General features: G+C 44.8%; 1 protein-coding gene across 1 annotated transcript in view; it reads left to right on the top strand.

Annotated features, from left to right (window-relative positions):
- The window catches only part of LOC115090602 (sodium- and chloride-dependent GABA transporter 2-like), a 204,260-nt gene that overhangs the window by 34,451 nt on the left and 157,610 nt on the right, over positions 1-12,199 (top strand). Inside the window, exon 4 of the mRNA XM_029599942.1 lies at positions 9,931-10,071. Coding sequence (XP_029455802.1) covers positions 9,931-10,071 — 141 coding nt within the window. The remainder of the gene's footprint in view (positions 1-9,930; positions 10,072-12,199) is intronic.

A 12,199-nucleotide genomic window follows, 5' to 3' on the forward strand; every position in this document is an offset into this window, starting at 1 on the left:
CATAAGAACCCTCTGCTACCCCCCCCCCCCCCCCACCTTCCAACCCCCTTCCAATCCCTCATTCCTACCCCCTCCCTTGGAATACCTTGTTACCCCAAAAAGCCAACTCTTATCAGTTCTTACCAGTTTTGACACGTTACTCCCCATGCTTAAGCTGTATCCAAGTTTTTCTCTCCCCCTGTTCTATGTAAGACAACTTTGTCACTGTTTTTTATGGTTGCAATGTAAACCGGAGTGATAATTAACTCTGTTATTTGAACTTCGGTATAGAAAAATTATAAATAAATAAATAAATAAAATAAATTGTGTAGGAACCCCAGAAGCTGTTTCCCATTCAGGAACATCTTTTGCAGCATAAGCAAGCGCTATAACGTCGTGATCGCCAATGTTCGGGGCGGTGCTCCGTTCGCTATCACTCAGGTATTTCATAGATAGAATAGGAACAATACGAGACAGACACTTCTTGTGTGGTAATAAAGACCGCAGCTTTATTATCTCTAGTTAACAACCTTGTGATGCACGAGTCTCCCATCATATCACGTCAGTAGCAAACTAGCAATCCAGGGTGCCACCCGCCGTGTCTCCGAGCAAGGCGGACCCTTCCACTGGCCCCCCGCCGTGCTCCTCGTAGCAAGGGGACCCCCTCTCTGGCCTACTAAATTCAGCCATGACTCGTGCACCCGCTCGCCTAAAGCTGCGACATATGTTCGTACATTTGTACACTGTAATAATTAACAGAGAACTAAGCAATGTTAAAATGCAAAACTAACAGACTTTATAACTATAACCATAAACATAATCACTCTAGGAACTCCTTAACTGACATTTGTTATTCGTATGCATATAAACAATTGAGATGGGGTGGGTGGGTGGGTTTTTTCAGCCTGGCCTCGCCGCTGCAGGAAAAGGGCTATGTCGGCGGCGAGGCGGGCTTATATCTGTGCTGAGACGCGCCAACGGAGCGTGTCGCATCCCGATGACATTGTGGGCATGTCGGGGGAGAGGGGGGGGCGCACGTTCGTGAGCGCCCCATCCCCCGATGTGCCCGGAAGAGGAAAGCAGCGCTGGAGGATGTTGCTGATAGTCCCGATGGCACGCTGTTAAGGGCGGGCGCGTTAAGCACGCTAGCCCTTTTATTAACGTCACAACCGCCGATGTTCTGGGCGGTGCTCTGTTCGCTATCACTGAGGTATTTCATAGATAGAATAGGAACAATACGAGACAGACACTTCTTGTGTGGTATTAAAGGCCGCAGCTTTATTATCTCAAGTTAACAACCTTGAGATGCACAGGTCTCCCATCATGTCATGTCAGTAGCAAACTAGCAATCCAGGGTGCCACCCACTGTGTCTCCAAGCAAGGCGGCCCCTTCCACTGGCCCCCCCGCCATGCTCCTCATAGCAATGGGACCCCCTCTCTGGCCTACTAAATTCAGCCATGACTCGTGCACCCGCCACCAGCATGAGGTAGTGACTACTTGCCTCATGCCCACCCCCTCCAAGCTAAGAATAGTTCGATAGCTTCCTGTATGGAATTGTTGAATAAATCACTGCCGATATCTGATAGGTGTATCTTATCCGACCAGTAGAAACCTTCTCATATGTCCTCTGCCCATTCGTGGCGTATGTGCATCCCTCCAAGACTTCTAGCCCAATGACCAACCTGTCGGTTAACCTTTTTTCGCCCTCTTGTCCATAGCCTGCTATCGCGCCATTTCAGTCGCAGTATAATCTCGGCCCACATCATGCAGGTATTAGGAAACATAGCTACTAATTTGCTCCAATCTTGTTTAATACGTTTAATTAATGCCTTGCATGATATAGTCCCCAAGTCATTGCCACCGAGTGGATGACCACTGCATCTGATTTGGCTAACGTTTCTTTGCTATGTTGTAATCTCTGTAGCAGTTTATCCCAAGTCATTCCTCTATGACCCATCCAGATTATTCTTACTTTTCTTGGTGCTAGACCCAAGTGAGTCCCATAGGAGCGAAACTGTGCCCTCTTGGCTGCCCAGTGAATAAAGGAGTGCCGATAACCCAGACAGACTTTTGCCATTGTAATGTCTCTGAAAAAAAAGAGTTCGCAAATAAAGATATGAGGTCACAGTATACTAGGCCTGATGTACGTGTAGACAGCATCAGACTTCCATCTCCCAATTTTTTGGATTGTGAAAACGTTAGCCCGGCTTGTGCTGCGCTGTTGGCCATGCCTATCCTGAAGGAGTGGGTCCCGAAGTCCTTAGTGTTGTGCCCTATTTGTTGGAGTGTAAGTCTGAGAACTGCAGCAAACTGATATCTTGTCAGTGGGGTATGATCGTTGTGTATGATCGCTGTGTATGATCGCCTGCAGGGCGAGCTGATAAGTATGTCCTAAGATTTTTTACGGGGCAAGTGTTGACATTCTCGATGGCCCCTCTAGCAGCTTGGTCTGTTTTTGAATTCTGTATTATTATCTGTACCACACGTTCGGATAATGTGATGTTATTTATTTATTTTTATTTATTTATGGTTTTTATATACCGGAGCTCCTGTATACAATACATATCGCTCCGGTTCACAGAGAACAGTAATAATTACTGCCGGGTGGCAGTTTACATGGAACAGTTTACAAGGAACAGTTTACAAGGAACAGTTAACATGGCCATTTACATGGAACAAATCAGAATACTCGATCTAAGTAATAAGAAGACAGGAACTAATTAGTCTCAACTTTAAACATATAAATAAGGCAATTTATAATCTTGGCCCACTTTCTTTTTAGATGTGGCCACCAGCTTGCATATTCTCAGTGCTCCAAAAAAAGCTAGTGAAAATGCAGTTCTAAATAATTTAACTTCAAACGGTGACGTGCATACCGATGGTAACGCCGACCACAACTGCAACAGCAACTCGTGAGTAATAGGCTTACGTGAATCAATGACATGTCCAGATTTTTTGGCCCATTCCGCCATAATCTTCCTAATTAGGAAAGACTTTGATGGGTCACCCCAACCTCTTGTCTTTGAGAAAAAGGCAAAGCCCGCTAAATGACTTATAACCACGCTCCTTGATATACCGCTCTCCTTTGACCAATAGATCTTGTTGAACTGGTCCTAGATTCCAACCTCTCTCTTTAAGGAAGTCGGATACGGTTTCATATGTTGTGCTGTACGCTCTCCACGTGGAAGGAGTGACCGATCTCTTCAGGAGGTCTCTCGTGGCATTGTCCCAATGTTCCACAATCTCTTGGTTACCGATGTGCCTTCCTTGTCTGCTCCGGGAACCTGTTTGTGAAATAAATCCCATTTAGCTCTGGATAGTGTATCAGCAACCGTATTATGGACACTCATGATGTGACGTGCTTTCATGGTCATGTTTAAAGGTAAACTGGTCAATATCACCTCTCTCAGTAACTCTGCCACTCTTGGACATTTGGCCGATTGTTTGTTGAGAACTTGCACAACCGCCATGTTGTCGCACCAAAAAATTATGTATTTATTTTGGAGTTTGTGACCCCATATAACTAGTGCTACCAAAATGGGAAACAACTCAAGGAAGGTGATGTTACATGTTAAACCATTCTGAACCCACCCCTGTGGCCATTGCTCGGCCGCTCAGGAGCCCTGCCAGTATACTCCGAAACCCCAACCACCAGATGCATCTGAATATATATACCGAGGTCTTGGTTTGATACAGGAGGGTCTTGCCAAACTGATATCCCATTGAACCTGTCGAGGAATGAAGACCATAAGTACAAATCTTCCTTCATTGCCTTAGTGACTCTGATGCGATGCTTTGGGCGTGAAACTCCTATCGTGTTTACGATTAACCTCCTCAGGAAGACTCTCCCCATCGGTATGATACGACATGCGAAATTCAAACTGCCTATTAGTGACTGCATTTTGACCATCGCATTGTTCAACTTGTTGTGGATGTCATGAAGTTTTTCCTGGGGCAATCTGGACTCCATCTTCTTAGAGTCAAGTTCTATTCCCAGAAATGTGATTGACGTGGCAGGCCTTTCTGTCTTGTCATGTGCTATGGGGACTCTGAAGTCAGATGCGATTGTATGAAACTTTTTTAGCAGTCTCGCGCAGGCAGGAGTGTTTTTGGGTCCAACAAAGAGGAAATCGTCGAGATAATGCATGATGTTGTTTGTTCCAGCTTGTTGCACTGTAACCCATTGGAGGAATGAACTGAATGCCTTGAAGGTAACGCATGATACTGTGCACCCCATAGGCATACATTTGTCAAAGTAATAATCTCCCTCGAAGCGAAATCCAAGCAATGGGAAATTGCTTGGGTGCACGGGGAGAAGGCGGAAGGCTGATCCAATGTCTGTTTTCGCCATGAGTGCTTCTCTCCCGCATTTGCGCAATATATCTATAGCGCTGTCGAAGGAGGCATACTGTACTGTGCACTCTTCCGCTGGTAAGTGGTCATTAACTGAGGAACCCCTTGGCTATGAAAGGTTTTGAATCAGCCTGAATTTTCCTAGCTCTTTTTTCAGGATAATGGCCAATGGAGATATTATCATTTTTTGAAATGGTGGAGCTATTCTGCCTTATGCGATTTCTTCTTCAATTTTCTCTTGAATGATTGCTTGATGTTTAAATGCTGAGGTTGCATTATCTGTCCGTGTTTCCTCTATGGTCCCTTGGAAAGATATTTTGAATCCAGAGCGAAATCCCTCTGTTATCTGCGCTGCCTGTTTTTTGCATGGGTAATGATTTAACCACGGGAGCATGGCTTCATTGTTGATCAGGGATGGCGCTTTGATGAATGTGCTGTCCACTTCCCTTTGGGATTACTCCCTGTGTCACCCTTCTTGTTGCATTTAAATGCTGGATGTGTAGACGAGCAAATCGAGCAAATGTGCTTGAATTTGCAGTCATGGAAAGAACATGATGATCTGTTGTATCTCAGCACGATCCATTGTTACTGTTGGACGCAGCCTGTCCTATATGTGTGTTGTTTTGGCTTAGTCTGTAGGATGAACGGAGGCTGCTTGTAGGATCCTGCTTCTTACTCATGTGCCTGAGCCACAGACTGATGTCCTGTGTTCCCCAAGACATGAAGCGGTTCTCTTCCATTTTGTCTCTGAAGCGCTTGTTGTAATTAAGCCATGCGAATCCTTTGTATTCCCTGTAAGTGTCCAAAATAGTGTCTGCATAGCTAAGCATTGGGCCATATTGTGATGGGTCTTCTTTTCCCATGACGCTTATCATGCGCAAAAATGCTCTTGTCACGTTTATGATATTTTTGGCAATAGGTTTGTTGGTTCTGTGTGGATGTTCGTTCTTTCTATTAAATTTTTTGTCGACTGGATTTCTTCTTCCTTCGAGAATTTTAAAAATGTCAATGTATTTGCGCTTCCGTATCTTTTTACGCAAGTGTTTGGGCACACTCTCCCATAATTGTGACGGTGCCGTCAATGCCGGTGGTGCGCGTGATGCATTCTCATCCTTTGCACTGGGCGTTTGTTGTTCGTTCTCAGATGATGATTCAGAGTCAGAGGATGATGTTGTACTGGAAGTGGGAAGAATCAGATTCTCTCTCTGTTCTTGCCTTCTTACTCTTTTTGATTTTTTTTTTTAACATTTTTTATGGCGACCGTTAACCCCTTGTATTAATTCGCACTCACCTTTTGCGTAGCTTCATTCTCATGTGATGTGTTCTCGCGGGTGTGTTCTTTTATGACCGCCTGAGTAGACAGAGCCGTGTTGATAGAAGTGAAGTTATGTTGCGAGGAGATAATTTCTTGTTTTGGTACAGTGCCCGTGCTTTCGGCCGGGTTGCTGGCGGCTTGCGTGCCAGCGGTGATATGTCCTGGGGCTGCTTGATCTGGTGCTGCTTGTCCTGGCCAAGGCCACCATCCTCAAGGGGGGAACTGTAAGTTGTTCTCAGGTGTAGCCTGATTGCCTATGTTTCCGTTGGCGAATGGATTTGCACCAGGCCAGAATGGAAATAGCATGTTCCATGAAGGCTGTGTGACATTCTGTCCTTGATTATTCACCTGTCCAGCCATCAACAGTGGCCCTGTTGGTGTCGATACTCCACTCGTGTTGTCAGCTCTTTTGCGTTTTTGCCTACTGGCATTCTGTCGTACGCGTGTTTTGGCTGTTGCCATCTTGTCTCCAAGCACTGTTGCTGCGTCTTCCTTCACTGGTGCTTCATCCTCCTTGGGAACGTCTGGTGTGATGTTCTTGTCCATGGGTTCTTTCGAGTCAGCTTCCATGGATTGACTTGTGTTGGTTAATTACTGAATGATTCTGGTACCGCAGATTGCACAAGTCCCGTACCAAAAAGCAAGAGAAAAGCTTGACTAGTACCAACTTTTCGCCCCCCTCCTTTATTTGCCTGGGCTGTTTTCGAGATCATGCCACCTGGCACTCTGAGGACCCAGCCCTTACTGCCCCGGCCACCAGCATCCAGACATATGGGTCAACTCAATCAGCCAGGACCACAAAGGGAGGAAAGGGGGTTTTAATCAATCCTTGAATTCTGATTAGATTCTGTCCCAATGGAGCAGTAATAAAATTAAACTGAAAAACCATGCAGTGTGCACTCCTTTTCCTGCTTGGCCCCTTTAAGGGCTGATTATATTAACAATGAAGTTGGGGGGGGGGGGTTTGAGGGAGGCGCATACGTGTGCCATGTGGGAAGTCCTCCAATGAGCAGAAGGGCCAGTTTTCAAATCCCCCAGTCTGCCAGCGTTTCTCTCTCCCCTTCCACCCTATATATCGGCGTAAATCATTCACTTTACCCCTGGGCATTTGCAGGGCCCTCCCCCCATGCGCTGGGAGCGCAATACTTGCGGCCTGCAACGTCTGGTGTTCCGAGGTCTGGCAATTTTTGAAATAATGACCGTGTAGGAGATGCTGCGGGCCCTGCCTCGCTCTGTCCGTGTAGGAGACGCTGAGGGCCCTGCCTTGCCCGCCCTCGTCACTGCTCACGATCTTCCCTTCTTTTTGCAAGTCGGCTGCCGATCGCGACCGGGAGTCGAAGAAGTCCGTGAGAAGCTGTTAGCATTTTTTCAGCCTGGCCTTGCTGCCACAGGAAAAGGGCTATGGTGGCGGCGAGGCAGGTTTATATGTGTGCTGCGACTCGCCGACAGAGCACGTCGCAGCCCGATGACGTTGTGGGCACGTCGGGGGGGGGGGGGGGGGGGAGCACGTTTGCGAGTGCCCCGCCCCCGACGTGCGCGGAAGAGGAAAGCAGCGCCGGAGGACGTCGCTGACAGTCCCGGCAGTCCGCCATCAAGGGCAGGCATGTTAGGCACGCTAGCCCTTTTATTTGTGTTAATATTGTGTCACAGTAAAAGGCAGCATGGACTTTGGGCTTGGCAAAAGCCGTTTAAGGCTCCTGTCAGGGTAGAGCCTAGACTCTAGTATCTTATAGCATGCAGTGTGTTGGCAACAAGATCACAAAGTCACATTGGTGTGAAAGATACAGTCGTTCTCTCTTTGCCTCAGGAGATTCCAGATACGGTTGCAGGACATGGGTTCTCACACTAGTCGCAGTTCCTAACATGCTGGCTGAGATGAGGTATAACAAAAGCTTATGTTCTACCTGCTGTGTCATAGAACACACCTTCATAGTTCTCAAAATTGTGAGTTTACTCCTCCTTGGACGCAGGAATTTAATTTGCAGTATAAGCTCTCAAGGTGGGCACCTACAATTGAACAGTACACTGGTGATGTACATCCCAGCGTTTTCATACTGTTTAGCTATAGGAGCCCACTCCAAGCAGAGAGCAAATTTTTGTATTCAAGGCACAAACTCTGGAATGGGAAACTATAGCCATTAGGGATGCACAGCACCAGAGTACATACTGTTTGGCTGTAGGTGCCCTTCCTAGAGAGCTTACCTTTTGATTTCACTTGGCATGCCTTGCCCAAATGGCTTTGCATGCGAGATTGTGCCCAAGTTGGGATGCCCACTGCCAATCTTGCATACAAGATCATTTTGGTCATATTCCTTCTAACTTCAAGCACTTAGCTCTTTATTCATGTTTTAAAGCACTTTTCTGCATTTCACGATAACTCACATTTTAGCGTGTTTTTTTTCATTTAACATGCTTTTTTACTGTTTGATTTGCATCCCATTAGCTTACTGCATCTTGCGGGGGGCCCTGTTTTTAACACGCTTGCTAAGTAAAACCCCGCACTAAAAGTTAACTCATTAGTAGCAAGGGACCAACTTAATGTTTGGGTACTTGTTAACCTGGATTGGCCACTGTTGGAAACAGGATGCTGGGCTTGATGGACCCTCGATTTGACCCAGTATGGCAACTTCTTATGTTCTTATGTTCTTTATTACACCAGCCCCTATATTTGAGTGTCAATCATAATGCAAATACCATATTAATTCTTTCACCTTTTCCCTTCCAGGAGCAATAAGGTACCAAAAACATGCTACCAGTCCAGCACGCCTGGGAGCTCTCTAGATTTCCCCTGGAGACTCAAAGAATTTGCATCAATTGCTGGGTCTCTGGGGAAACACTAAAAAGCTCAGGACTTTCTATTTACAGCCCCAGCCACTCCCCTTCCTCTGTAAACCTTCAGGGAACAGAATGAGAGGGCTAATTCTGGAACAGACACCACAGGCAGTGGATGGGGAGAAACTGAAAGGCACTGCAACAGAAACAGCTCAGTCTGAAGCTGTAATTCCAGGACTTGGGACTCACTCAGCTGAGGCTACAGTGAGGGTGCATAAGTCAAGGAGTTGTGACTTATGGGAGGGTGGGAGCGAAGAGAGTGCTGTGGTCATGGAGTGAGGAAGGGAAAGAATGCTGGGGTCATCCCTGGATGGTGGGGAGAGAGAAAGTGTGAATTAGTTGGGGGGGGGGGGGGGGGCTATGGAAGAGAGAAAGCTGATATGCATTAGTCCACTCCCTTCTTGACATCCACTAATCTACGACAATCTCAGGGTGCCCACAACCCTAAAATTCCCACATATGCCTATAAGTGGCTGTAGGTTGCTAACTAGAAAGTGCATTGAATTCCAGTATCCGGAGGGAGACTTTTAGTAATTCCTGTTGTATTTTGGGCTTCGTTCTAATTCACTGTGTTATTCATGTCTGGATGTAGAATGATTAAGAATCTCACCAGTTTATCCTAGACTTCACCAGCGCCTTATACAACCTTCTTAAAGTGTGTAACAGTGCATTTCTCAGACATTCAGAAGTGTTATGTTCTGTTGCCCTTCCCATGCATACAAACGTCTTCTGTTCCAAGACATTTTATTTATTTATTTATTTATTTATTATTTTTATATACCGACATTCATCTCAATTGAGATATCACACCGGTTTACATTCAGGTATGTAAACTTTTTCAAAACAGGTTTGTAAAAGCCATTCGCTGAACCTTGGAAAATGTAAATAGCTCATCAATTTGTACTTCAGACCTTTTCAAATAAATCCGAAGTGTTTTTGAAAACTTTGAGGTGCATTTTCAAAAGTTTCAAAGCAGATTTCATCATGTTTTCAAAGAATCCAAATGTGTTTTGGATTTTTAAAATTTCTGTTGCCTTTCCCCCATGCCTGCTGGTAAAAAAAAAAAAAAGAGAAATCTAACAGGCTGGGAAAAAATCAAGGACTGAGATCTGCATTGAATTGGTTGCACATTTCTATCCGTAAATATTCAGGTGTTTCTCTGCTTATAATGTCAAGTTTCATTCCTGCAGAATATGCAGCTCCTTAGAAAGCTAGAGCAGAGCAGCAGATTACAGATTGAAAGGAGCACAGACAGAAAAGGGCAGTGAAAGGGGAAGAGACCATGACTAGAATTGGAAATTGCTGAGTAATGACAAGAAGGGACAGAGGCATTGCATCTGACCTGATCTCGAATGTGTTCTGTAAATGTGAAGGTTCACGGTTTTCAGGGTTTATTTTTGTTCTGCTTGTTGCTTATTCGTCCTTATAGTGTCCTTTCTCCTCTCTGCAGGAATTGGGTATGCCTCACAGGTGATTGTTGCTCTGCTGAACTTCTATTACATTATTGTCCTAGCTTGGGCCTTTTTCTACCTCTTCAGCTCTTTCACCACTGAGCTTCCTTGGGCTAGCTGTGGTCATGAGTGGAACTCAGGTAAATCTTTCTCCTTTGTACTCCTCACTTCCAAAATGTTTTATAATTCCACCAGTTAAGTTAATGACGCAATAAGATTCTCAATCTTGGTTATGTTTATTTGGTCTTTTAATTCTTGGTGCCCTCACATTTTGCTCCAGACCTGGCTTGGAGGCAAATTTGGCCTTCCATGATCCTTCAGGTAAAGCCTTGTGCGGAAAGCTCTCCTAACTGTAGGCACAGAACTAACCATTCTGAGGTGAGAGAGAGCTAAAGTATCCCTAGTAGCATGGGGAGGTTGGGGAAGGGGGAAGGTTTATTTTTCTGGATTTTCTTGACTAATTTTTTGTAAGTATTTTACTATTTTTATGATTTTGTTTTATACTTTTCTATTTTTATTTTTATTTTTTATATTTTATTTGGGTACCCTGCCCAGTAGTGAAATCTTGGGCTTCCTCAAATTGATTCATCACCGCAGTACACTTCTGAAAACTTCCAGGATGCCAACAAAGGGAAAACCTAGAAAATATATATTTTTTTTGTTTTGACCCAGTAGTTCCCCCTTTCTCTTCCACCTCAGTTGGAAACAGGGCTGGGATTCTGGTGCTGTGAGTTTTGAATAAACTACCCGGAGATTTTTTCTCTATTGTAATAGACCCTCCTAGTCTGACCATTACAACAACAATCCTGGGGCTGAGAGCCATAGATCAGGGCTCCTGCTGGAACCCTGTATCATGGGCTCCAAATCTGGCCAGCAAGTTTTCCCTTAATGAGGGCTGCGACTCCTACCACAACATTCCCAGCCCCAGTCGATCTGGGCTGTAGGAGTCATAACTAAGGGACTGAACTTGAGACCTTCCACATGAGAATGCATTTGCCAGTGAGCCAGCCTAGAAAATCTTGTCGAAGCTTACAACAGTGAGAATTCTCTAACTTACAACCAGAGGAGGCTCTGTGCATATACATGCCAATGATTTTCTTAGTTCTTACGGTGGTCATCAGATCGCATGAACATGACTTTCTGACTGTACTTGCTTTTCTACTGAAAGCCCAAGAAGTTCTGCAAATGCAAAAGCTAGATCAAAGTACACTGGGTTAATGAATGCCCTGCATTGCTCGGTTTGTTTCAAAGCAACAGCTAAAGTCTCAGCCTGGGTCAAATACAGGAAACCTAGTTATTCTCATGATTTCAGCCTTCCAGCAGTATGCAAAGTTCTCACATGGGAAGTTAGCAGCAGCATAAATCCTCTGTGTCTGCTAACTCTGCAGGGTGTTGCATTCTGCGTATAGTTCCCAGTAGAGGACCCTGGAGGGGGGCCCTCTTTCTCTCTCAGAGTCAAAAAGAACAATTATTTCCATTTGTGGCCAAGCCTGGGTTTACCTTAGCTCTAATCCTACCATAGTGTTAATTGCTGGCCTGGAGTGACTATGAGTTTCTCCTAGTTTGCAGATGGAAATATGTGAGACGGTTATACGGTTATAGCCACATATGCTTTCTTATATATATATATATATATATATATATATACACAGTATACATATCATCTTAGCCCTTTCCTTCTGCTCCTTTGGGCTTCCAGCTAAATGAGAACCAAAATCCACTAGCGCTGAAATGCCATGAGCCTTCATTTGGAGATTTTGCCCCATTTTCTCTTTTTATTCTCTCAGGCTTCTCTCTAAAATCTAATGACAGTCCTTGTTAGGGCCCACAGATCACAAGTCCCTGTATAACCCACTATAGTCTTTAAATCCCACCTGTAAATGTCATTGTTGTGCAATAGCTGGTTTCCCTACCTCCATGAGCTGTGAAGCTGACATAGGGTCTGAGGGCTCAGATATATTTCATCGGCATGGTGGTGCACAGCGCTGAAACTCAGGGCATCAGGCTGGCCAATAACAATACTATTCATACCCAAAAGAGGCTTCCTGACAGCACCTTTAAAACATTTTAAATTGCACAGCCTTATATTGGAAGTCTGTGCAGCTTTTGCTGTATTTAATTTATTTATTTTGAACCACAAGGAACATATTTGTCTACTAGTATACTGCATTTGTCATAAAGAATTTTTCAACAACTATCTGCCAGTAAAGTTGATTTCTGCTGAATCTTGCTGTACAATGTGATTTATTGTATACCACCTTGTGAAAC

Source organism: Rhinatrema bivittatum, chromosome 4 (genome assembly GCF_901001135.1).
Source record: "Rhinatrema bivittatum chromosome 4, aRhiBiv1.1, whole genome shotgun sequence".
Lineage (NCBI taxonomy): Eukaryota > Metazoa > Chordata > Amphibia > Gymnophiona > Rhinatrematidae > Rhinatrema > Rhinatrema bivittatum.